Source organism: Rissa tridactyla, chromosome 1 (assembly GCF_028500815.1).
Source record: "Rissa tridactyla isolate bRisTri1 chromosome 1, bRisTri1.patW.cur.20221130, whole genome shotgun sequence".
In the NCBI taxonomy this organism is placed as follows: domain Eukaryota; kingdom Metazoa; phylum Chordata; class Aves; order Charadriiformes; family Laridae; genus Rissa; species Rissa tridactyla.
In genome coordinates, this window is record NC_071466.1 from 841,853 (window position 1) to 869,575 (window position 27,723).

Genomic DNA, 27,723 nt, shown 5'->3' on the forward strand with positions numbered 1-27,723 from the left:
TCCAGCCACTCTTCCACAAGCCTGTGGTGTTGCTTGGGGTGATTGTGACCAAAATGCAGGACTCAGCACTTGGCCCTATTAAACCTCATTAAGCTCAGGTTCACATCCCAGCTGGGCCACCAAGAAGCCTCCACATCCCGCTTTGCAGGGACCAGGCCACTGCACCAGGCTGGTCAGTTTATGAAGGTCAACTAGTGCAAATGGTCAACTCGTCAAACACCTTGGATCTTGCTAACGGCTCACATCTCTGTTTCAGTGAGCACCTGAGGTTTTACCCAATGTAGACCAGCTGGACAAGGGGTTACTATAATTCAGTTAGGAGGGGACTTGCTCCGAGTGCCTCATCGGACCAACAAGGGACCAGTTCTGTGATGAGAACTGCCCCTTGACCTGGTGAAGTTTGGGTAATTAGCCTCTAAACCACCATATGTAAGGCAAAATGGAGCGAACAGCCATCAGGTTGGCCTTTGGACTCTGTGCTTTGAGCTGGGTCCCCAGGGCACACAGGTCTCCATGCCTCAGGCAAGGCATAATTGTGGGCTTTTGGGAGGATTTACCCCCTGAAGGTCTTTGCCCTCAGGATGGAAAAGCAGGATGGAGTGGCACCTCAAAAGCTCCTATAGGATAAGTCATTGATTTTCCTCCCCGCTCTGATTTTTTTAAAGGAAAGCAGTTGTCTTTTTAGTAAAGCCAACTGCTTTATGTATTACACAAGCTGCTACATTTTACAAACCATTCATCTGGCTTTAGACGTGCATTTTATGGCTTTGAAGGGACCAAAGTCAATATGCATACAAAATGACACCAGTGCCAAGCCATGTTCCTCAGGAGATCTAGCCCTTGTTCCTCAGCCAGGTGCAAATTCAGCAGGCACTGTTTGGAAACTGAACCCTTGTCCTCCACGAGCACAGCTGATACAATATCCACTCCTGGTGGAGGACACCCATCACCATAGCTTCATGGCTGTGTAGTCCCCACTTAACTTACTATTCACATGATGGCTGGATCTTGTCTTATTTATCTTTGTACCGAAAACAGATTTTAAAAAATGTGTTCCCAGGTTATCATAGAATATATTGAGCAGTATTTTTAATGATCAAATTTATAGCCGCAACTTTTGCAGCTTGTAAAAAGCTGCCTCTCAGTCTTGTTTACAACATAAGATTTAGTAATAAATGTGAATTAAAAGCATGGAGAGGGAGATGTAATTTTATTCTGGCAAGGAAATTTCCCTTCAGTTTTATAAAGCATACACCAGTCTCCTTGAAGTGTCCCTACATCTGACACTGCGGCAGTCTGTGTCTCTCTGCTGCTTGATAAAGCCATGTCTTAGGTAATGTCAGCTCCACAAGGCTACACATATAAAAAGCTCTTTGGAATAAGTCTCCCTTGCATGATCACCTTCAGATGAGAGTCCTGTAAATATATCAGCCACACGCCTGAGAAGACTTTCAACGTGGAGCTGCACCTCACTGTTTGCCAGAGATCTGAACTTGGATAAGAACATTTTTGGAACCCTTTCTTGGCTCACACAACAAAACATTGCTCCGTCTTTCTTATGCTGAATGACCAGAATCAGTCTTTTGCCACAAACTTCACTGTATAAAATGTGAAATGGCAGTGATGTTGCTCAAAGAAAAGAAGATTAATGCTTTTTTTCAGTCACCTGTGGGATATCAGAATTCAGATGCAGGAGGGGAGAGGACAGAAGGGATGCAACACATGTAGGAAAACAAAAACAAATTTATTCTCAGAACAGAAGACATTGGAGTTCTGAAGTACAGAAAGGTACAGGAAGTCCAAAGGTAGCGGGAAAGACAAGTGTGAGGAAGAGTTTCTCTTGATCAAATCAGTTGCTGGAAAATATCTCCATCTAGAAGTGAAGCTGAGGCAAGAAAGGGAATATTTAGCTGCCCATATTTTATTTTCCCACAAATTCCAGTTTCATTGCGTATGCATGCAACATTCTCCAGGGATCAGGTTCCTCCTTGCACAAGAAATCAGTCATTCTCTTCCTTTTCTCCAAATTCATCTGTACCATCCCAACGTGCACCCCAAGTCATTTTCTTCCTCCTTGTTTAGTATCAAAACACGCTTTCCAATCTACTGTAGCTCCACTTCTTCCCCATGCATTGTCTTAGCAAAACCCATAGGTCATAGCACCACTTCATACATTAGTATGGCCGGCGTGGCTGAGTCACATACTCAATTAGAGCAGGAGAAACTCACAGACTGAAGTCCAGAAGTATATGCCAACCCCTCCACTACTCCTCAGAGCCCTTCTTCACATTATATTCACAGTGGAGGAAAGAGAAATAGACGCCAGGCATGCTTAGATACAAATGAAAGGATTTTCTTAACCCTGAGGATCAAAACTAAATTAAATAAAGTTTTCAGCAGCTTGATGAGAACAGCTTTTTGATTCTTCAAAAACCCAAATGCCTTTGAGGTTATGGCCTTCTGCATTTAGAAAGGGTGCTTTGGAAAGACCAGATAAGTTTTGTTCAGCATCTCAGAGCCTTTTCACAGGAAGTAGGCACATCTTGGTCCAGTTATCACAAGTGTTGGTTTAAGGACATTTTTGAGGTGGGAAAGAGGCAATTATTCTCTCTTTCTGTGATTCAGGGACCGCATACAACAATAACAGAAACAAAGCTTTGTCTAGTGACCTCGGAGACTGCAGGGAAAGTAGGTGATATTAATTTCAGTGACACTTGGATTATCTTCAGGCTGTATTGACATTTTTCTCATTCTCTGTGTACTCCAAATACGCTGGCTATTTGATTTTCTTAATTGGATTCCCATGAAAATAGGAACTGAAATATTTCACAGCTCTTGAAATGTTTTCTTTGCCATTCAAGGATAAGACTAAATGTCAGAAATATATATTTTTACTATAGTTACAAAAATGTTTTCACGAAATAAGGTACAGTAAACCCAGGAGAGCAGCGTCCCGATCTTGTCTGCCTGTCTGAGAGAGCCAGACAAGAGCCTGAATGGGAAGGACTGAAAAAAAGGGCACCCTGCCTCTATGTGACACAACAGCCATTTCAAAGAGCTCTGACAGCACTGATGCTGTGTCCCATTTGGCTTGTACCGATCTGGATTCCTTACTGAGAAGCGAGGATGGCTGCCTCCCTCACCCTGAGGGCATTGCTCCTACCGTCAGCGAGAGCCGCAGGGAGCGGACGGCACCGGGAGCCGCTGCTGCCTTGGCTCCAGGCAATATCTGCCACGGCTCATGCCAACCACCCATGGGACCAAGGGCAGGGGCGATGCTCGGTGTCGGATCTCAGCAGATCCCCACAAGGGCTTGGTCTGCTCTTCCTGCAGTGCGCTGATCCGGGCTGCGGCAGAAGCCACGGGGGTCTGAGGCTTCGGTGTCTCGTAAGACTGGGTCCTGCCCTTCCCCAGCAAGAAATATCATCCATACCTCACCTGAAGTATTTTCAAATGGTGGCTACTTGTTGCCATGAAACTGCTTTCCTGTGTTGTTACTTGCAATAAAGTTACAGCCGTTGGTAATTTCAGCAATCGTCTGACAGTTATGAGCACGAGGCAGAACACAACTTAGCCTGTGCTGACATCGATTTTGCTGCTGAAACATCACTGGGATCTTGCCTTTGACCATAATTGGCAAGGCTGTAATTCAGACTGACGGCAGAAGGACGACACAATTTTTACCTTGGGTTTTTTTTTTTCAAGTGTTATAAATGCACATCAGCAGAGAAAATGTCCAGTTTTCACCCTGATTTTCTGTGCCCTGTATTTCTCTTTCCTTTTTATTTCTTACTCTTTGTTTCTTATTCCAAATGAAATGCAAACATTTCCATAAGTCACTCTCACATCGCCCTCTTGGAGAAAGCAGATGAGGATGAGTGAAGGGTTCAGGTGGCAATATAATGACCGGGATCTCTGGCTGTCATTTTCTCCCCTCCCTTGTTGCTGGGTTTGTGGACTTTTGTTACCTCAAATGCCTGTTCCAGGTAAGGTGTGGACTTGAGCTTCCAGTCCATTTACAACTCAAATCTCCAGCAGGAACCACACAGTGCTTCAGGCTCAAGTGAGGTGGCTCAAGAATGCTGAGCTCAAGGAACAGCTCTCGGAGGCTCCTGGGCTGGATGAAGGGGGACTCACCAACAAAGCCAGAAGGATCCACTTGTAGTTGTGCCTTACATTATGGAAAGTTTGCTGAACATGACATATTCCAAACAAAACATTTACAACATGCAGAGCCGGCATTTTTTTGGTGAAACTTAAATCAAAACATTAGAGCTAACATAAGGATGGACCTGATTGTTGCAATTCATCAGTTGCTCCAGTCATTCTGCACATTGGTGTAATTAAGGACTCATTCCCCATGTGGTCACAGAGTAACTTTAATGTATTACTCTAAGATTCATGGTCTTGCCTCTTACTGCAACGCACAGTACATTTCAGTTTCTAGGGACTTAGGCTCCTGAAGTACAGCTGCCCCAGCTTTTGCAGTTTAAGACATGACCAGTTCCAACCCCTGCCCTGCAGAGGTGGCAGAATAAACACCTGCAGAGTTCTCAGCTGCATCCATTGACTGTGCAAACCCACCTTCACCGATGATTTCAGTAAACATGCCAGCCTGGGAGCTGCAGCAACTAAGAAGCCAGCACATGGTCACCTCTGCTATTGTAGCAACTATGAAAGGTCCCACCAGAACACGACAAAGAACCAGTGATCATAATAGTTTACGGTAACTACCAGAACTTAGTTCTGAAATGTTAAAGAAGTCCTCTCTCACTTCAGTTGGTCCGTATTCCATGTGGTGGTCACAGGGCTGCTTTCTCACCCAGGACTCGCTTTTGACGTGTCAGTATGGGTAACGATTTGTGGTTTTATAAAAATAAAAATAAAAAAAATTAAAAAAGTTATTATGAAAGCTACCCTGACAACTTCATGTAGATGTTTATTCTGACTCCTACATTTTTGCATCTCAGCTCTCCATATGTGAAAACCCAAATAACTAGTCAAGATATTCCCTCTCCCATCTTTTGGGATTGTAAATAGGGAAACATTCAGAAGCACTCATATAAAACATCTAACAGCATGACATCGGTACATTTTGAATGACGTGCGCTAAATCCCATGTGGACACTCTCCTTCACAACTAATATGGGTCTAGGTTGCTGTTTAGGTTTCAATCTTGGTGTTTGGACTCCTGATATTCTTTGAAGGGTCTGTGAAAACTTGCCAAGAAAACCAAGTCTTTTGTCAACGGGTTTAACTCACTGCCTAGGATGCCACATCCCACTGAAAAATACTTAAGACTTACTAAACCAGCAGTAATTTTCTGCCAGTTTTAGTCTCCATGTGCAGATTCACTGAGCTTTAGTTCATGATGTCAACTTAAAAGCCTTCACTGAATTCCCTTCCCTTTCCAGAGTACATCCTATTCACAAGCCTTAGTCTGTCACATTTACCTTTGGAACTAGTTTAATTACATATTTTATATTGCCTACCATGAAAGGGATTTTCAGTACTAATACAGTTTTATGGATGCTGAAGGCATGGTAAGGTCTCTTAGGCGTCAAGGCTATCATAACAAATTAAAACAGTGTCATGATCAAATCCACAGAAAACCCAGACTATAATACAGTGCTTCACATCTGTGAACTCTTTTCCCATATGAACTAATTTTAAAACAATATGAAAGATCAGAAATAAGTGTCAAGTTTAGCTTTACAAAGAGAGTGCCAGGTACTAATAGACCTATGGCAGTGGTCAAGCCTTCAAGAACTCTCCTCTCCTTATTTATGGCACAATGTTGCCCATTCCTGAAGCAGCCAGGTGTTTTTCCAAAATATTAGATTATTTTTCTCTCCCAGAAAATCCTCATACAGGCTTATCTGTAATTTTTTGGTGACTCTTTACACTACTTTCATAAAACCTTTCTCCAGCAAGTCAAATGGGACTTTGATTTTTTATATCAGCTTGTCTTGTTATTCACATGCATATCAAGTACCTTGCTCCCACTGGCGACGTTTCTGGCCAGAAGAACAGAGAGGCAGTTTTATGTCAATTTTGCTGGGGCTCTGGTCCCAGAAGCAATGCAGTCTTGAGCACAGAGTAGAACAATGCTACACCTGCTCCAAATTGGACCAGCTCCTAACAGCCTTTCCACAAGCCAAAGATTGCCTCAGCACACTGCAGGGACCACAAGACAAGGCTGCTGGCTCGGTTCCACTTGGAGTTTCTGAGCCAGCCAGGAGAGAAGGCTTTCCAGGTGCGTGGAGATGTTGATGAAGTGTAAGAGGTGGGCTGTGGGGCATGTTCTTGTCCAAATGACCATTGAGCATACACATATTTAGGGGACAGGAATGAATTCTTCTCTTCTTACCATTTTTCAGCTTTTGCCTTGATGTAATCCTGGCCATCAACCTAACCTGAACACTCACAGCAGCGTTTTCCCATATTTCTTTTACTTGATCTAGTTGTCCCTTTCTGCAAAGTGCCATTGTCAGAAACCATTAGCTGCAAAGCTATTATATGAAAACCTCACCAATCATTGCTTTATGAAGACTATGCAGTCCTTAAATCTTAATTGAGCAATAAATCATTTCGTAGTTTAGCATTCTCCTTGTAAAGTATACCCAGCGATGGGGGGGGGAAATGGGATAAGTTTTCAACTCCTTTCTCAGGTATTTTATTAAGAGAATGTAAAAAGAGTAATAAAGCGAGGAAGGAATGAAATAGTCTGAAACTAATGAGAAATGCTTGGTTATGATTCACCTCTGCTGCATTAGAAACTGAGCAAAATTCAGCCCCTATATCATTGTCTGCCTGTAAAGGCCAGCTGTCAGATAAAGACCTTTTCTCTTCAAATTTCCTGTCCAAAAATATATAGTAGTATTAGAAGCTGGCAACAAATTGTTTCCCCAAAACATTAATTAAATTTTAGTAAAATCAGAAATAGATTTAGAGGTCACTTACTCATAAAACTTCTTGGGGAAGAACCCCACGTAGGGATATCTGCACACACCAGAGTATGGTTTCTGGTTTTCACTTTTTTTCCACCACTCTCACTGGTATAAAATGTTGATTTTAATGATATGATTCCTGTGCTACATTAATCTTGAGAGGTCAGAATGAAATACTGAGTCTCCCTCACACTAATAAGGGAACCCTTTAAAACCAACAGGAGTCAAGTACGTATCATCAAGTAATGCCTAATGAGAGAGTTTCCTAAAAATCTAAATGTCTTTGTTACATTAAGAAATGGTATTAACTTTATTATTGCAACAGAAAACTTTGCACATCAAAGCAGTTAAAATATGGATCACAAACTAATCTGCATTTAGTAACCAAGAGCACAATTCTGTTACACTGGAGTGACTGCAAATTTCTATCCTTTTACTGCACCAATGTCAAAGATTTATTGACCCTAATCCTTCTGATTCTTCTGCAAGAATAAACTATAATTTTTCCGCACAGTCTATGTATTTTTTTAGATAATATTAATTGTCTAGAGATATAGGATATAGAAATACCGCGAGATGAGTTAAGCCCAATATCTACCAATACGACTTCATGGAATGATTTTTACTACTAAGAATATCAGTGACAGCTTTGGAATAACTTTAGGCTCCACCAAAAACAAAGGAAAAGTCAAAGAGTAGGTCTTGCTTGTAGAAATTCCCAAATTATAGTCCTTATGTCTACATTTACTCCAGTTCATCAAGTCATTGAGGGTCCAGGTTCCCTAATCAATTTGGATTGCTTGGCCAGATGCCCAGTGCTGAGTACCCTCACTGCTGAAAACACAGATGTGAGCACCCATCCCTCCCTCCCCACGGGGTGAAGTGCCTTGCTACCACCCACCCCGAGTCAGGCTGACACCCTTCTATCTGACCTAGCCAGCAGACAGCAACCTGATGACAACAATCCTAAATTTTGAGGTCATTTAAATTTTGCAGTCAAGCTTAATACAAGTATAGGGGAAACAAAAGCTTTTAGTTGCATTTCCTCCTCTCCATCATCTCCTTCCAGCAGTCCTGCCCTGACTGGCAGTGCCAGCGTGTCTACTATTGTCAGGACGTTGCACTCCAGAGCGTCAAGGTCCCCCCCTCTTATTCCTTTTCACTCCCAGAGCTATCCAGGCTTCACAGTGCAAAAGGAAAGGAGGGATGGAGGAGGGACACCAGCAACAAGTTTTCTGCCAACTTTTACTCCTGTCCGTTGCTTTGCACACTGTGGAATGAGAAGCATCTTTGCCTTTCCATAGCATGCGTACATAGAGTGACTTATTAAACCCATATATAAACTGAAAACCAAGTGTCCTCAGATGGGGTTGCAATGTTTTAATCCTGCTGTGACGCTAATTTATTGATTTCACTAGTTAGATGAGGCTTTAATTCCTCAGAAGTCTCAAAAGGCTGAATGACAGATAAAGAAGTGAGCAGGGTGTGCCATCCCAGATTACCTGTCATCTGCAACTCTGATCCCAGAAAACTTGCATTAGAACATAGGCAGCACATCTGAGAAAGAAGCACTCTCTTTTTCTTGACAGCTAGAATCTGTAGGATTCCTCTCCATAATCGTTAAACAGGTACCAATATCCATCATAGTGTACACTGTAATTAGTAGGATAGACATCTGCTCTTTTAAGTGCATATGTTACACAGACAACTTGGAGGCATTTTGCACCAAGGTAATGCAACTTGATTCTGAAATTTGTTCATAAATTACTATATTTAATATAATTTAAATGGAAAATTCCACTGTGATATGAGGTGACTTATCTTAATCAGCTTGGCAATTTTTTCAGTCATCGTCTTATACTGCAGATAAACTGTATTACTGAAATAAGCTGTCACTGAAAAGTATTTATTGTGCCATTATATTAACATAATCTTAGCCTATATTTATTATAATGGCACTTTACTGAAAGACAAAAAGAATAGTAATATCAGGAAAACGTGTAACTGTACCATTAAAGAATCTCGATCCTACATACTCCAGCTTACCTTCTCTTTTCTCTTCCTGTAGGTTGTGACCTCATTCCAGTCCAGTATCTCAGATGGGGTGATCCTGAACCAATCGCAGCAGTTGTTTTTGCATGTCTGGGTCTGCTGGCCACCTTGTTTGTTACAGCTATATTCATAATGTACCGTGATACTCCAGTGGTCAAATCATCCAGCCGAGAACTTTGCTACATCATTCTAGCGGGCATCTGCTTGGGTTACTTGTGCACTTTCTGTCTCATCGCAAAACCTCAACAGATTTACTGTTACCTTCAACGAATTGGCATCGGCCTCTCCCCAGCTATGAGTTATTCTGCTCTAGTAACTAAAACCAACCGCATTGCAAGAATCCTGGCTGGAAGCAAGAAGAAAATTTGTACAAAGAAACCTAGGTTCATGAGTGCCTGCGCCCAACTGGTTATTGCATTTATCTTGATATGTATACAATTAGGCATAATTGTTGCCCTCTTCATAATGGAGCCACCAGATATAATGCATGATTACCCAAGCATCCGAGAGGTCTACCTGATTTGTAACACCACTAACTTGGGTGTTGTAACTCCCCTTGGATATAATGGATTATTAATTTTGAGTTGCACCTTTTACGCATTTAAGACGAGAAATGTCCCGGCTAATTTCAATGAAGCAAAGTATATTGCCTTTACAATGTACACCACCTGCATCATTTGGCTGGCTTTTGTGCCAATATATTTTGGAAGCAACTACAAGATAATCACCATGTGTTTCTCAGTGAGTCTGAGTGCCACGGTGGCCCTCGGCTGTATGTTTGTGCCCAAGGTCTATATCATCCTTGCTAAGCCTGAAAGGAACGTACGCAGCGCATTCACCACATCGACCGTGGTCCGCATGCACGTAGGGGATGGAAAGTCCTCTTCAGCCGCAAGCCGCTCAAGCAGCCTGGTGAACCTGTGGAAAAGAAGGGGATCGTCTGGTGAAACCCTTAGGTAAAGTTTGCTAATGTGGGAGTGTGGGGAAGCAATTACGTTCTTCTGAGAGCTGCTAATAGTGGAAGGACAGAGGGAAATATATTAATTCCCTTTGCCTCTGCACTGGGCGAGGAGTGAGTCCTCTCCCCCACTTCTTTAACAGTTTTGGGTTTGATTTAGTCAAAAAGCTGCGCAAAAACAGGGGACGGAGCAATGGGCAAACAATTACAAGGCTGGAGGTACTGGCTGTGTCAACTGTACAATTAATACAGGGAGAGAAACAAAATCTTAGGAGGAAAAAACAACAGAACAAGAAATATAACTCATTGCCTTGTCCCAAATGCACCCATTTACAATCTCTTTCCCTTGAATGAATTGTATAGTGTCTGTATTTTGCCTCTAGTCACAGCAGTAAGACAACAGGGTTGCTGCTAGTGCTACATAATCAAGATGGAATAATAAACACAAGTGGCGTCATGAGCCACTTTCATATGACTCTTCTGTTATACCTTTTTATCTCCTATTTCCTTGATTTTCCTTTCTGGTATTATCTCTTCCTGCTTTCTTTCTTTTTTGTCCTCATCTATCTTCTCTTCTTTACCTTTCTTGATACCTTTTTCTGTATTCATCCTCCTAACCCCACCAAATTCAGGTGCTCACAGCTCCAACTCTTGCTACCCTTCCCGCCGCTGAACAGATACTCCCTTGCGAGATATTTCTTTTTTTCTTCCCAAGGATTTATTTGAATTTGGTGATCATGAAGGCAACTTGTGTGTTCAGTGTAAAAAAATTAAAGGGAACATTGAAGAGAAAGGAGAGCTCTGGAGTGAAAATACTGTCTTGCTTCATAGACCATGCAGAAGTGCGCCCAGCCCAGTGGTTCGTTTTCATCTTTTGATCCCTTTCACTTTTGATATGGGCGCTATGTGGATGATTTAGGTTATTTAATTGTTGGCATAAACAAATATTTCTGCCTATATGAAAGGGCAGAGAGAGAGTTTTTACATTCCTCAGCTATATATGTCTAGCCTGGAAGTGACAAATAGCTAGATATTCCTCACTGAAGCATGCACGGATTTTAGGATTGATAATACAAATATTTCCAGATATGCCATTGTTCACAACTGGAGTTGGCATAGAACAAGGGCAATTTGTACTTCCATTTTTTTGTGAACCACAATGTAGACTTGAGGGAAGATTTTATTAGTAATACCTGCAGTATAGATTACGCCAAAGCGATTATTTGTTTCTGTCAGATTATTACTAATGCTTCTCTTTCAGTGACTTTGAATCGGTACAGAAATGGACATTCCATTACAAGATATTTTATATCTATGATCAGTTAATGATGGTATCTTCCAGTTTCTTTCCAGGCGCAGAGTAGGATGCTATTTTAAAATGATAAATCCTTTATCAGCTTAAGTGATGGTTCCCTGAAATGTCCTTTTCTACAGCCTCTGTCTGTATGCCTGAATGACCTGAGGTGTTCAGGTTAGAAGCCTGTTATAACAACTTCTGGGCCAGCTAAAAGAGACATTCTTCATAAGATGTCCTCAATAGGAGGACATTCTTCCTCTTTGAGATCATTACTACTTTTCCTGATTTTTGCTGCAGAGCTTATTTGCCATCTCCAAGATGAAGCAATAGATGACGGGAAGATCTTGGGCTTGGGAAGGATTCGTTTGTCACCTGTTAAGGCCCAGTTTTGGAAGATATTGCTCTAAAATCTGTGGTTTGTTCTGAAAAGTAAGGAGTGTATCCTGCTATTACACATCCTAAAAGACAAGGTGTATTTTCTTCTTTTTGAGGACTCTGTTTCCACTTCTTTATATCCCTCTATGTGTAGATAATACCTGCAGTAGAGTTACCAGCAGAACATAACAGGCCATCATCAATAGAGATGTCTTTTTCAATAGCAGTGTCTTGGAAATGTTTTCAATCCTGAAGAGCACTGAGAGTGCCCGACACGTGTGCCTAGGAATGAAAAAGGCAGCACAAAGCTGCTATTGCTGTTGACAAATTTACCTAGATATAAAGAACTAGAGAATTTCATTTGAAACCTGGAGAAAATCTTTCGTGTCATCAACAGTGTTCAACACTTAAACCTGCAGCAAAGACGACACTCCTAAATCTACGTGTCTGAATCCTAGGGTGGTGAAACTGTGGTGGTGCCAGTGAGTTCAGCAGTGCTCTGTCAGCGTTTGCCTGAAGGGTCTGGGAATCCAAGAGCAAATTCATTCCATCGATCATGGGAAATTCTCTCTAATCAATGCCCACTTGGTTGCATGAAAGAAAACAAAACAGAGTTCTGAAATGTGCTGAGTAAATTTAAAATGCTGCTCAGGACTTCACCTATGTCTGATATCATAGAAGCATAGAATCATAGAATCATAGGGTTGGAAGGGACCTCTGGAGATCATCCCATCCAACCCCCTGCCAGAGCAGGGTCACCCAGAGCAGGTGGCACAGGAACGCCTCCAGGCGGGGTTGGAATGTCTCCAGAGACGGAGACTCCACCACCTCTCTGGGCAGCATGTGCCAGGGCTCTGCCACCCTCACAGCAAAGAAGTTCCTCCTCATGTTTAGGTGGAACTGCCTATGCTCAAGTTTGTGCCTGTTACCTCTTGGTAATCATCTGCAAGGAAGAACAGAAAGCCACTTTCAGCTCCAATTCTGCTTACTGCAGAGCACGAGCAAACAGAGCCCAACCATTTTACTTAACATTCAAACTCTTCTTTAAAAAAAAAATCTTGTTGCAGAAAGTAGTATGTTTCAAGGTATTATTCGGTACAATGCTCAAAAGCTTGTTTGGGTAGTTATTCAAGTAAACACTGAAGTACTCAGAATCAAAGGAAATATGCACTAGAGCTACACGGCATTATTTAAAGAGCTCAGAGGGGTTTTATTTAAAAGAGAGTGAGTCACTGTTGAATTTTACAGAAACATGCTATTTAAGTCACCAGTGCATAGAGGGGCCCCTATCATTAGCATTTTCCTTCTTGACACTAATTTATAGCACAGTGTAGTATTGCATCAAATCATTGTCAAACAGATAATGCCAAAGCTCCATTCAGCGCTTTCACATCAGCTGCAAAATGACAGATAACAAGACTGCTTTTGCCTAAATAAAGCAATGCATCTGTTAGAGTCCTAAATGACTTTTTGCATGGGGTGTTCTTCAATTAAGAAAACTCAGGCAAGCTGTGGATATGTGTTGGAATGAATCTTGACGTTCTGAAATATGTAGAAGGAGAGAGCAAAAGTATTCATTACCTAGTGAAATGAAAACCATTTTATGTAGGCTATTGTGATTCAGCAGTACTCACCAAGATATATTCTACCCTCATTTAAAAGTAGGGCTAACAAACCAGACATTATCGGAAGCGACTCCACAAAGAAGGATGCTGAACACTACACAGCTGGAGTCAAAGCCGCACAACCCGTGTAGAGAGGCATCTGGACCTTCTGCTTCCAGCTGTCTTACCAGTTCATTTCGTAGGGACTAGGAAGGCTATAAATAAATTGAGCAAATCTTACCTTAAGGTCCCAGGAGCTATTCTCCCATATGCTACACAGCCCTTTTGCAAGAGTCCAAAATACAGGGCTAATTCATTCTCTCCGCATTCTCACGTAACTCTGTATCCCAGGTACGATAAGGACTGTATATTTCTGCTACAAGAGCTGCTACTATGATATTTCTAGCCAGGACTGCACCCCAAAATGTCTCAGTCATGCCACCTTGGCCTGGGAGATAGAGCAGATGTTCCAAAGTTTCCCTTACCTTTCTAATATCTCAGCCCTGCATTTCACACAGTAATTTAACCACTGTATGTTTATCTTTTCTGGAATGTGTCTTTAAACGGCCCAAATCACACACACTCCGTTTTCCAAGCTTACATACAGCAACCCTTTAAACATAAGCATCTCCCTCCACCTTTCTGTAGAAAAGCAAGTTTGCTTTCCTTTAAAGCAGGTAATAAACTGTTCTGAGCGACCAGCAAAGTGTTAAAAACAGCCCTAAACACTGTCTCTCCCACAGATATGTACTAAGCAAGTCTTAAAAATCCTACCAATATTTTCCTCTCTGCCCTTTAAATTTCTCCCAAATCTTCACAGTGCAACCAATGCTCCTCCTTTCCAATTCTCCCACTGTTGGTTTTAGATGCCCAGTGGTCCGTGCTCTCAGCTGCTTCTTTTGGAGGTCCCCAACCTAACTTCAAGGTTCCTCAGTTGCTTCAGCAGCAAACTCTGCTGTTCCAGCCTGTAACCTGTTACGGGAAAATCAAGAGGAACCTGGCATCCTTCTTTAGATCAAGCTCTGACCTGGACACAAACAGCAGAGCTGTTCAGGCACTGAGGTGGGAACCTCTGAAAGAAGGGTGAGCTCAGAAAACACAATTGTAATCCCAAGGGAAAGCTTCCTGCTTGGAGATTAGAGGCTTAGTTCGTACGAATCCCCTTTTATTTACTTTTGCAGTATCAGAGAGAGGCAGAAGAAAGAAATTAGGCAGCTAAAGTTTTTTTTTAACTGTCGGCCATTCTGCCTGTGATGATGTAGGACTCATTTAGGTTTCTTCTACCACATTCCCAAAAGACAGAAGCCAGTAGGTACCCAGTAGAAGCCAAAAGTACTCTTCTGAAACAATACAAGATAGATTATCATCTTCTAAATCAGTTAAGATCACTGAAAGTAACTATTAGTTTAAGCAAAAGGGCTGAGCTGTACTTTCAATCTGTTACCCAGGCTGGTAGATATGATCGTTCAACAGGAAAGAATCATTACCAGCAAAGTCAGATAGTGTTAGCCATGTTCAAGATACGTTGCAGGTTTGTGGTACTGTGCATAATTCCTTCATACAGATGTGAAGAGCACAATACTAGGCAACAGAAAAAAGATGCACATCGATTTCTGCACTTTATCACAAACACTTATCCACAGCAACTCACGAATCTCACTGAGATTAAAGCTTATCAGCCCAGTGTGGCAGTGATGTTTTATTCTAGCTGGATTTACTGCATGACGCAGTATTTCCTAACTAATTAAACACAAACTATGGCTGTCAAAACAAATGAACTACTCGTTTGGTTTTTCATGTATTATCTTGCCCTCTTAAGAAGTTAGTCTACCACTGCGTGACTGCAGAACTGGGCATTGCTCTGTATACAGCTGCAGAAGTGATAGGACCGACAGCTTTTGTTCAGGAGTGGGGATCCCTTGCTCTAGTGAGACAACACTCACCCTCAGGTGAACCACTAGAAATTTTTATCGTATAAATCACTATTTTTTTGTTTTATCTTACTGAACTTAGACAAAGATGCTCACCCATCCCGGTGCCAGTTGGGAGCATTTCTTCTCCCCCTCAAGCCCTACACGGGTACAGTAATAGCAGCTTGAGGGACCAAGTGCCTGCCTTGCACAGGCACCAGGAATAAAATTCTGGTGTCCAGGCTCACATGCCGTTAAATGCCATTCCCTGTCTCCTATGAGAAAAACATGATAAGCAAGGTAGATTTTTCCACTGGACTGGATTCAGCCCCAGACCACCAGTGGCTATAATTAGTGTTCACATCAGACAGTCCCAAACTGTGCCATAATGAAATATTTTGGAAACAGTTTCCTACCATCACACTGTGTGCTCTGCTTTCTGCAAGGAACAGCTGTTTTTCCCCCTTATCTCTTCTCTCTCTTTTTGCCTCTTATGACTGACTATGTCTGCTTCATTACAATTCAAACAGGAGCTATTTTCATCCACAAAATAAGAAAAATATGCTTGGATCAGCCTAGAAGCTGCCATTCATGGTTTAAAAATATTGCAGTCTAAATATTATATCATACATCAGCACATCATATCTCAGCCTCAAAATCTTGGGATGAAATTTTCAGGAGCCTGAATTGAAATTTCTCCAAAAAACATACCCTCTTTTCCTCAGGAAATTTTTCAAACTAAATTTTAATTCAGAATCTGTTTGAAATCCATTTGAAGCACTGAAAAAATAAAAAACAAGTGAACCAAAAATTTCAGGCTTGAACTAACTAGAGCAATCTTAGCTGTTACAACTTTCAAGGTCTGACTACTGCTATGTTACATTATTAGGAAAACCCGGGGAAGACACTGAGTTTCCAGACAAATGGGAATCTCCGTCAGAATAAACCTCTGCCACTGTTACACTCCGTGCCAAAGGGCTCCAAGTTGCAATCCATGCAATTCCCATTGCCCAGATATCAAATTTTGACTGATTGAAAGCCACATCCATGAAGAAGTGGGTAGATATGAAGCCATGGCCATCGAGCTGTGATCAAATGCTTTTAGAATATGCGTGTATGTTATTAGCATGAGGATTTCAGATGTAAATGCGAGAGATTCAAATTCCTTATGCCTCAGGAAGAAAAGTTGCCTGAGAGATGAAACAGGGCTGTTATTTAACATGGAGCTTTCAGCCCTGTAAAGAAGATGGTTTACAAGAAAAACTGAGGGAGTTTTGTGGAAAGCTGAAGCTGGGTCACATTCCTCACGTGTACGCCCATTGAGAAAGATACTGATCGTGAGTTTCTGCCACAGCATATTCTACTGGGACACATTTCTTATAGTACAAGTGCCAATTTTGTCTTCATTTATATGCAGCTTGAACAATCTCTTTGACACATTTTGAATGGTGATAAAAGAACAGTACACTTCTCTTCCAAACTAATGTGTAAAAACTTTTTACTTACCAGACTTTATCAGGGCGTGGGTTACAGGTTCGTGCTCACAGTTTTCACTACCGAAGGGCTGAGATGCTCTCGGTGATGTGGTTGGTCACACGGTACACTAAGTCCAACCCTGCTCCATCCGGTCCATCGCCTGGCAAAACCAGAGAAAACACAACTTTCCTAATCCATAGAACGATAGTCACAGACTTCATAAAAATCTTTGGTTCTGCAGTTTCGGTGCTGGTTTACTCATAGAACCATGAAGCCAAATATAGAAGAGGTTCTAACCTCATGCTACTGAGCTCGAGACTGGTGTATCACGTCTTGTACGGAGTTACATCAGCAGCCTGCCAGTTATGCCAGGGTGGATTGCTTTCCTACTGGAGCCTGGTGGACCCATTCTGTCTTGTATACAAGAAACACTGAGTGGAAAAGGCAAGGAGTTCCTAGAAAGTTCCTTTCTAGCCTGCTGAAAAGAACAATGATTTTTAATGTCAGGCAATGGCAGAAGAGAGACCCCAGCCTGGCTCTCTTGTACCCCACAAATGCCCCGCCCATCACTGATCATATTAGCTTTACAATAAAAGACCTTTAAAAATTTGGGTTTATTTCACTGACAAAAAAAAAAAAGGGACATTATTTGAAATCATAAATCTTTATGGAGTAGGCAAACAAGTTATTAGTGACTTGGGTTTATTAATCAACTTTTGTGTGTGTGGACAACCAACCAGGAGATTATCAAAGAATGTGAACCAGCAGAACTAGTGCTTAAGAAGTTACATTACAGAAATGACTGGCACCATCCTTCAACTATAGCAGTGACCAGCTTTTAGCCATTGCTCATCTCAGAGCAACAAATCCCAGGGGAAGCTGAAAAGTGAAAGTCCTGCATGAAACAAGACCAGAGACGACTGTACAGCAAAATATTTTACTGAGAAATCATCATGTACCAAAAAACAAGTTAATTTCTGCAGATGCTGTTTAAGGGAACCATTGACTACAAATTGCAAGAAAGCGCTTAGATGGCTTTGGATTATGAGACGATGGCAAAAAAGTGAGGGGTAAGCTTCTCACATCACGTAATGTCATTAGAGTAGGTAACAAATTACACGAGGTGAAGGTTTGGCTCAATGGGTATTGTTCCTATTTAAAAAAAAACAAAATCTAGCCATAGGGATATAACAAGTTATTATTTGTTTGCTTCATAGCCTTGCTAGAAAAGAATTTTGGTGCCTGCAGGAAAAAAAATATTTGACTCCTCAGAGGAAGCCATTATCCTTTTGACTGATTAGTCTGCATTTATTAATGAATCAGTTCCCGAGTGGATCATTCAGAGCTATTTTAATCTAATATGTTACAAAAATTTAGATTGAGAGATTACTGAATGGTTTGAGTTCTTCATTTTTCCCTAAGTAATTTAGTCTTGGTGTCTTTTTGGACAAGCTTGATACTGCGATTAATTAAGCTTCAAATATTTTGAAATGACTGAAGAATATTTTATGAAACTCAATGAAAGGTATTAGGTCTGAAAGATTTTGATAAATTGCTACTAAAACATTCCATCTGTGTAATGAATTGAGATTCTTGAATGCCCTGATTACAATGATTTTTAATTTGTGTACAGTGCTAGAGTCATTGTTTTGAATTTTCCCCTCAAATTTAATTAAAATACTGATTGATTGATTGATTGATTGATACAAATTGTTTGTCTGCATTAACTGAGCACATGTATTCAAGCCTAATTTTTTGAATTATTTATATTATTAAGACAGCGTCCCCATCATTTTGCATTAAATATCATAGCTGAACTGTGCAAATTAAATTATGTTGTAACCAGTTCCCTGCCTACTGTTACACAAATATGCTCTAGATTGCAAAATACACTTTTGCTGGTGTACTACAAAAAAGACAAGGAAGCAACAGTGAAGACGGGACCCAGCAGTTTGACATCTTTTTAGGCAAAGAAAGAAATGAGGAGGAGTTTTTTATTTTTTAACATCAGCTTCTACCCCTTTTACCTTTTGTTTTCATCCTCAAGCCTGTCTTAAAATTTTGGTGACAAATAAATGTCACCGTATACTATATCAATATTCTTCTTATCAGTCATGCTGAAGAGCACCCAGACAAGCCAAGCAGACGGTCTCATGTCCATCGGCACGCATGATGTAGCTCCTGCCACAAACTATCATCTGACCTGAGCACAGGTTTGTCTACCAAAGGAACTTCTGGTTCTTTCCAGAGCAAACTTTGATATGAGCTGGCATTGGCATTAATTTGACAAAGAGAAGACTAGGACATCCACCTTCCTTCCAAGGTGCAAACAAGACATGAGCCAGTCTGCCACTGTGGAAACACATGCATGAATTACAAAGAATGGTATTTGTACTTAATACTGGAATTTGGTATGGACTGCTAGAGGAGCTGGAGTTTCAGCTGACTTAGAACTGCATTTGGTTACAGATATTTTTTAATCACTGACTGAAGTTCAAGGCAGCTGTCAGTTAAAATATATAAACACAAAACTCTTTTAATTTGCTGTAGTTTCAATTATAGGGTTATGTATTGCAGTAATTATCTGGTTGCCACTTGATGATTTATAACAATTATCCATTGACAAAAAAAAAGAAAATTAAGTCATTTTACAGTCCACTATCCAATAATGAGGTAGCAGAAAAAAAAAAAAGGTTAAAAATCTAACAAACAAGCACTAAAGATGCAAAACATTAGAAAACAAAATAGAGTTAATATATTAAATATACAGAATAGCATAACGGATCCAAGGAATAAAAGTGTTGGAAAAGAGAAACTTCTTTCGTACAAGTCAGGAAAATTGAAAAATGTCAAGTTAAACTCAATGCCAAGGTAAAGCATTTAAAGCAGGCCCCCATCCATGGATTTCACAAACCTAGACGTGTTTCTAACATTTAAAATGCTTCAGAGCAAATGAGGTGTAGCTTCCCTTTTCAACATAATGAAGGAAATCATGAATAAAGTAATGAGATCTTCCTATGGCATCTCTAGTTACATATACCAGAAGAAGAGAGGACAGAAGTTCAGCATAATGAATATAATGGGTTGAACAAGAAGTTTTGTGCAAAGATGACCCTACTGGACAAAAATCCTATACAATGGTTTGTACAACATTTCAGAAATACCCTTTCTGTAAGAAAAATAGACACACTGGCAATATTTTGCTATCGGTTTAATCTTCGCTTGAGCCAGTATAATGTTTTGTATATCATTCCACTAAAAATTTTAATTCACCCGCTGCAATTACATATGATTGCTTAATTAGAATAAGTTGTAAAAAAAAAAAAAAAGAAAAAGAAAAAGATTATGCTGCACTTGAAAAAAATAAATTGTGAGTTTGGCTTTAAAGTAATTTCGCTTGCTGAAATTGTGCTTTTAAGCAAACAATGTTTATACGCTGATTTTTTTTTAAAAGGAACAAAAAGTGCCATGCTTAATAATATATAATTTATTTTAGCCATTATATAAACGGGGAAATGTCACACAATAGGCTGAGACCCCTTTAGAAGTATTCAGTGCGATGTAACGCAATGTCAAGATAGCATGACCAGTCTCACAGAACTGATTTTCAAGAGCACTGTATTTTTGTAGTTCAAAACAGACCCTACAATAACAACGCTAAATGTTTTTCATATTTCATTCCTTACCATTTATGCAGAAACCTTCATACACTTACTGTCTTACCGCGTCTAAAGGCCAGCCTTAACTCTGCTGCTATGAAACGCAAGTTCTTCATCATTTCTTAATATCGAGACCAAGTTATATTGCAGGTGAAAAATACTACTTGTATGTATGATCTGGCAATTAAAATCTATAACTGGGTCTGGAAAAGTGGATGGCTTTGTAACACGCAGCAATCTGTCCAAGTTCCAGGCAAAAGCACATTGAAAAGACTCAGTAAAAACAATGGAAAGCAAAAAGACAGTATTTCATCAATATGCTGTAAAGCTTTCTGAATCCTCTCTCCTCTTCTCAATTAATTTAATCTTTTTGGGCGTTAAAAAAGTTTTGCTTCAGGTTTATTCCAAAATAGCCAAAATGAGAGGTTTGGGGTTGAAATAATAGCTATCACATGCATTGATTATTGTTAACTTGTGGAGGAAAGCTTGACTCAGAAAGAATTTTGGACACCTAATATCATTTTCAGTATCTCCGACCAAAAATTGGAATCTTGTTAATTAACAAGGATCTTAGGAATTATCTCTGCAATGCTGAACTTAAGTTACCACTACACGATTAGCGACTGCCCTACAATGACATCTGGCTGTAATTTGGCTGTACAACCTCCCTCCCCTTAAGTGTTTCTGTGGAAACATCACTTTTCCCACCCTTGCAACGTACAGTTTCATCAGGGCATCACTCCTGTGTCGATTGGAGCTACTCCGTTCCTCTGGGGTTAGCAGTGTGAAGCACACGTTCGGTGCTCAATACTTAATAAGATTTCTGCATGCCAGTACGAGATTGCACTTGAAATATGGATTGATGACACCTCTGCATCTGCAACACAGCAAATAAACTTTGCTTTGCATGTCATTAAAAAAACCCAAAGATATCTTGAGACATCTTTTAGTTAGCTGAACTTTTTTACTGAAAAAGGAGGGAGGAAAAAAACCCCCATGTCTAAAAGTCAGTTTCTAATCGCTGACTTATTTTTTTCAGAGGACAAATTATCTTTCTCTTGGCCCAGGACTGTTTCTTTCTCTCTACCAATCCCCTCCGGAGAGAGCAGAGGACTGCTGTGTGAGACAGAGAGATGTGACAAAGTATTTGGCAAATGGACAAGCACCACAGTGATTGAATTACTGGGAATTACTTCCCAAATTTCCTGTCACTGACCAACACTTATAAAAAGTATTAGCATCTATCATTAAGAATTTTTCTCAGGACAACTTGCCGCTGTGTAAAAAAATGCCACAGCCCATGATGCCACAGCCAAAGACCCCAAAGAAACACTAAAAATGACCCAAAAATCTGTAAAATCCTTCAACATAATTTAGTAGCTGCCTTTCTGTACAGAAGCAAAGTCTTCTCTCTCTTTTCTAACCAATGCATAGTCCTGGAATTGACAATGAGAAAAGAAATTGATTCCTGCAAATACTTCTCACACTGTAGTGTTTTATGCCTCCTCCATACACTAGCTGAAATACCAAATTAATTTTCACAATAGCATTTTTCATGACAACTGCAAAGAAATGTTTGAGAGTTTTTTCTCTCCTTGGATTAAATCCTTTAAAGAAATCCTTTAAAGAAATCCTTTGTTTTAACAATGAGGAACGAGGCATTTTTCTAATGCAAGGCATTCTAAGGCAAAATAATGTCTTTTTCCTGCTTTAAGGTGAAACCCCTTTTTACACAGAAACTCTGGTGTGCCTTTCCAGAATGGTCACCCAAAAAACTTTGCAGCTTCCACGCACTGGTTAGATGCACCTTCCACTCTAGGCAGGTTGATTAGAGTTTGGTCACTGTTTTCATAATTACATGGATATTTAGCACTGAATGAATGGCAGTGGAGCAGTTACTGTGGTTCAAGGATTTGAGGCATTCTGTGACAACACACTATTTATGATGGTGTAATTTGTTCTTGAGTGGATGGAAAAACTTGAGAGATTCATAGTAGTCTCTCCATTGACTTCATAGCAGTGGAATTTATGCTAATGACTGGGGAATGGGCAATCTGGGAGGGGGGTTTCTTTATCTGGGTCACATGCATCCTACTCAGGAGTTCTTCATGATGGAGTTACAAAGGACACTCACCTCTTGTTTCCTTCTGTTGGCTACTTTTTAGTATTCAGCTTATCGTGAGCATTTAGAACCTCCAAATTCCTTCTCTTAGTCTTGACTTTTTCTCCTTCCGTCTTGCTGGGCACAGAGTATCTCTTTTGGTTGTCAGGTCTAAATGTAATTGTGTTTCCTTCCTGCTCTTCCTAAGCTCTACTTTCTTTGACGTCTAACACCTTCACCCCAACTTTATTTCCTTTTCTTTCCTCTGAAGCTTCTACACATTCTTTTCTCTTTGCTCTTTCTCTCCGGCTACCCCAATTGAACTTGTATGATCCAGTTTGACTTCCTTTGTATTTTTCAGTGAATTTATCTACTTTCTAAGCCCCTCCACTTTTTCCTCTGCTCTAGGAACCGACTTTCATTTAATATGTACATGTCCTGCGCAAGCTTCGTGCCTGTCTGGGAGCACTGCATATACCACATTCTGGATTGCCTTAAAACCTTGGTAGCCAGTCTGCAAAGCTCCTGTTATTCCTCCTTTCAGTAAGGTTATAATTTGTAAATTAAAGGACTTCTCTGCACTGCGCACACCTCATTTTACTGTCTCCGGTTCACTGTCAGGTTCACTAAGCTTCTTCCTCAGTTATTTACGCAATATACGCTGCCTCTGAGGATCTACTACAACTGCATCCAAAGTTTAGCCTGACTTTGTGTGTACTCAAGTTATTTCTCTTTTACAGGGTTGTTCTCTTCAAGGTACCTTTTGCTATCTAGATCAGGTTAATGGACAAGCAATAAACAAGTCATTTATTCTGTAATGTTGGCAGTGTTAAAACCTACAAAACTCCCCATGGAAGTGTGTTAAATACCCACAGTGTGGCTCATAGCATGTGAAAAAGAGATATCACAAACTCTTTGAGAGGACATCTGCAGGCATTTTGCCTGAATTGTATTAAAGCATTTAAATAGGTGTTTCAACACCTAGCACAAGGATTTGTACAATTAGGGTGAAATTCACCACTGGGAAGAGAGCCAGCGTAAGACCTCTTCAATGCTCACATCCCATTTAAGTGCTCAGAGTGTAAACGATGACCGGGTCTTACCCTAGTATCCTATGCAGGGATTAATTAGATCCTCAAGTATTAAACTGTTTATCCAAATGGATTTTTCATCCAAGTGCAAGGTATGGTATTTAAAACATTCATAGTAAAGCACTGGGTTTAGGATTGGGATTGATCTCACTAGACTTTATGTCTACATCTCAGCAAGTCATCTAGCCTCCTCTTATTGCTAATGGAGAGAGAAAGGCCCAAGACATGAACCGTGAGCCCACCCAAATTCCATCCAAGCAATCAAATACACTGATGTTTGCTTTGACAAGCAGAGAAACAAGTCAAACGTTACAGAGATGGAGGATCAGAGAAAAAGATTAAGTTAGGATTGAGAATGTGGCCACCAGCTTTCTCACTGATCCTTAGTTTAAGTGTTGTTTCCCTTGAACTGTTTAGCCAAAAAGTATTAAAGACAAAAGTTTAGCATGCTATCCGTTCTGTAGGATTTTTTAGCTCCTCCTATATATATATAAAAAAAAAAAAAAAAAAGAAAACAGTGAGCACGTCTCCTGCATAGCCCTGTTTGCTTTAGTGCAGGTCTGGGGTTTTATGCAGCTATTCCACCGCTCCCACGGCTGCTTTGCGCTATACCCCGCCACTGCCACAGTAGCGTTCACGTGCATGGCCCCTTGCACAGCAGCTGCCACAAAAAGCTGAGCACACAATCACTTCTTTCTGTTTGCTCCTGTTGTTGTCGTGATTTATTAGGTACAAAGGCAGGAGACTGGCCCCGCACAAGTCGGAAATAGAGTGTTTCACCCCAAAAGGGAGTATGGGGAATGGTGGGAGAGCCACAATGACCAGGTAAGCAAACAGCAAGTGGCCTCAGGGCAGTGTGATATGTCTGTGAACAGGAGGAGCAGCCCTGGGACAATGCCAGGCCAGATCCTCTGTCTGTAATTCCTGTGCATCCCATACAGTATGTCTAGAAAAGAAAAAGAAAAAAGAAAACACATGGCCACTGCTGATTTCTGTGTTCCATCTGACCACCAAAAAAACCCTGCACCCTGTTCATTTGAGTGATCCGAACCACGTGTCCTGTGTGATGTTGTCGCATTATGGTGCTCTGGGGAGGAGAAACCTTACACCTGACTCATTAAGCCAGTAGAGCAGATGAAGAGAGAAAGCATTCAAACTTGGAGCGACCAGCTCCAGAACTCCTCTGGAATAGTGGTCCTGCTACATATTAGGGGTTACATTAGGTCTAATCAAAAGAGATTTTAAAAAGAGCAGAGAAAAACTGATTGAGGAAAATGTTTTCAATACGAAAATGTTGGTTCTTCTCAATCAAAATATCACGTGGGAAAGTGCTGAGTTTTACAGGGGTTTTAAAGAAAGGCTTCAAACTAATTTTAAAAAGAGTTCAAAACACCTTTTTCATTACTTTCTCCTTTTAATTTAATTTATATATTTCTCGTCAATTTTGTTTTGGCCATTATATATTCCATGACATTATACACCAATGTTACAATTTTAATGAATATCAAATACTATATTTTTTCAGTGGTACTGGTATGGACTGTTCCAATATGGCCATTTCGATGTTTTTGTATTGAAATATTTCAAACAATTTAATTCTGTGAAATACTCGGAGATTTCGGCTATTCGTCTCATTTTGAGTCCAGTCAGACTTCCAAATGTTGAACTCTCCCGTAGGACAGAAAATCCATTTCTCCAGACATCTCCACTAATAAATGAATAAACCGCATGTGTCACAGATGGTTATAAATCTTTCATGAAACAATACTCTTAATAAGCACTGTATCACTGTGTTACATTCTACTGCAAGTTAGAAACACTTTGTTTACCGTTTGTTAAAAGATCTACTCATTCCATATCGACCCCTGTAAGGTATTTATCAATGTAAGCTTCGAGCACAGTATGGCCAAATTATACCTTTACTTTTCCCAAGTGTTACATCGCAGGTGAATTTTATCATTGCAGGAGGGTGTTCAGTGAAACACTGGCACGGTGTTATGTTCCCCTTGGGCACGACAATATTCACTCATGTACATAAGGCTATCAACTATAACGCACACACCTGGGGACTCCTGCTGCTTAAGTAACATCAGGAGCATTCACCGCTGAGTGTTGTACGAAATGTATACACCCCTGTTATTATCTGTCAGCTGGGATCCCGTTTCTTGTCTGTGTGTTGTCTGGATATTTTTTTTTTCCTACATTGCATTGCCTTCAGTGATGTTTATTCTTCACTTAAAAGCTATCTGGAGTCGCTATATAAGAGAATTTTGAAGAGAAGAAAAGTACGTGTAAATGTCAAACCACTGTATTTTGTTGTACAGTATTCAGGTCTGTTTTGCCTGGCCATATATAAACACTTGAAAAACTTCTTTTTTATATTTTGTATCTTCACAGTGAAGAATCTGTTTGCATTCCAGACTGTAATCGATCTGAGTCAAGTAGAGAGGAGAAAAAGGTTCCTGTTAAAGAGGATGCCCTAACAGTCAAAAAGACTGGAAACTGTGTCAGTCTAATAGTTCCACAGCAAGACTGTCAGCTGCAAGACCTACTCAAACAGTTAAGAACACCTGCTGCTTAACAGGGAGTGCAATTGCATTCGATGGCTGTGTTTTGTTGTCTCCAGCCACAGTGTCCTGGCCAGTGGTCCTTGTCAAATTCCATGAGCTGAGTAGAGTTGCCACTGAATGGCCTGGGAACCTCCCAGAGAGAACGTAGGTGTTGCAGAAAGGGGAGTAGGTGCCGTTCCGCTGTCTCAGTGAGTATCAGACCAGTGCTAGGAGTCACTGGGACGAAGCGCAGATGGAAAAAGACAGATGCAGGGGCCTGACCCTTTGGGAATCATGAAAAAATCTCATCGTCTCACGGGACGAAGAGGTCCCATGCTACTGACCAAACCCCACTTACATCCTTTCAGCATTAAAAATTCTGTGCAATTTCATATTGGGTGGTATCGTTCAGCTCATGTTCTCAAATCCCTCGAGCAATATTATTTTTGTGTTCCAACCCGACTGTGGATATTTTTCACATCAGGGCCTAACTATCTCTATGTATTAGTCTTACAAATGGCTTGGGATTTTTCAAGATAAAAAGTGACACAAAAATAGCAGTAATGGGTACACTACGTGATGCTTTGTAAGGTTATTCCTGATTAACAGAAGTTTCTACGTCCTGCGTCACCTGTGAGCATCATTCACATACATCTGATAAAATCAATTATGGAATGGGATGTTTTATGAGGCTTTCACAAAGCAGGCATCACAACATCTTTTTTTTTTTTCTTTTTTTTAAGAAACTGCTTAATAATTCACAAGAGTAACTTTTCTGCTGATAAGTCCCGTGTGCATAAATACCTCTGTAATCATTTATCAGGCACACCAAACACCTGAAATATCTCCAATTGTATGTTCTTTGCAGAGGACAGAATTCAAATACATCTCCGGGATACAATTGGGAGAGTTAAATCTTTTTTTTTTTTCTTTTTTTTCTTTTCTGTGCACTGCTTGTGCTCCTGATTTCAGGGTCAGGTAAGCTGATGGTTCCTATTTTTCCCAGTTTCCTTTTCATACCTTTAGCAAATTATCAATGAAAAAAAAAAAAAGCCACGTTGGTTAAGCAACGCTGAAAGCATCTTGAAGCTTTGTGGATCAGGAAACAGAACTCACAGTTCAAGAGATGGCATCGTCCTCTCTCCATCCTGCGAACGGGATGCTCCAGTGTAGCAGAGATGCGCTCAGGGAGGCTTGAAGTGACATTTTTCAGCCGAGAAGCAAAACCCAGCGCTAGCTGCCTTAATTAACAATTGCAATGAGGTCACGGTAATAGAGGAAAGAAGCCACATCTGGTATCAAAATAATTTTTGCATTTTGGGTCATGATGATAGGCGTCCAGAAATGTTTCATTCAGCTACCAGGCACTTCATTCCCCATTCTAACCAGGCATGCTGCTGAAGCAGCTGCCCGCGTCAGCGTCACCGGGGGCTGCTCTGGGAGGTCACTGGTAAAGTTTCTGTCCATCAGCTCGCTCCCACTTCGTAGTTTCTTTCATCATATACATTAAAGTCATTCATACAACATCAGCTGTGCCTTTCATATGGAAAGGAGTTATCAACAGATTACAGTTCGTGGAGTGATATAAATAAATGCCCTTGCTGTTGTTAACCCAAAACAACTCTCTGTTTGCAAAATAATTGCAAAATAATTGCAAAATATGTTGTTTACTTCTAGAACTCAGGACAAGACAAAATGAAT

General features: G+C 40.6%; 1 protein-coding gene across 3 annotated transcripts in view; it reads left to right on the forward strand.

Moving 5' to 3' along the window:
• The window catches only part of GRM5 (glutamate metabotropic receptor 5), a 280,202-nt gene that overhangs the window by 245,373 nt on the left and 7,106 nt on the right, over window positions 1–27,723 (forward strand). Inside the window, exons 7-9 of one of the 3 annotated variants that reach the window (XM_054188162.1) lie at window positions 9,019–9,958; window positions 24,203–24,298; window positions 25,871–26,032. In XM_054188162.1, the coding sequence (XP_054044137.1) occupies window positions 9,019–9,958; window positions 24,203–24,298; window positions 25,871–26,032 (1,198 nt within the window). The remainder of the gene's footprint in view (window positions 1–9,018; window positions 9,959–24,202; window positions 24,299–25,870; window positions 26,033–27,723) is intronic. The other 2 variants (XM_054188163.1, XM_054188164.1) reach the window with 2 other exon arrangements.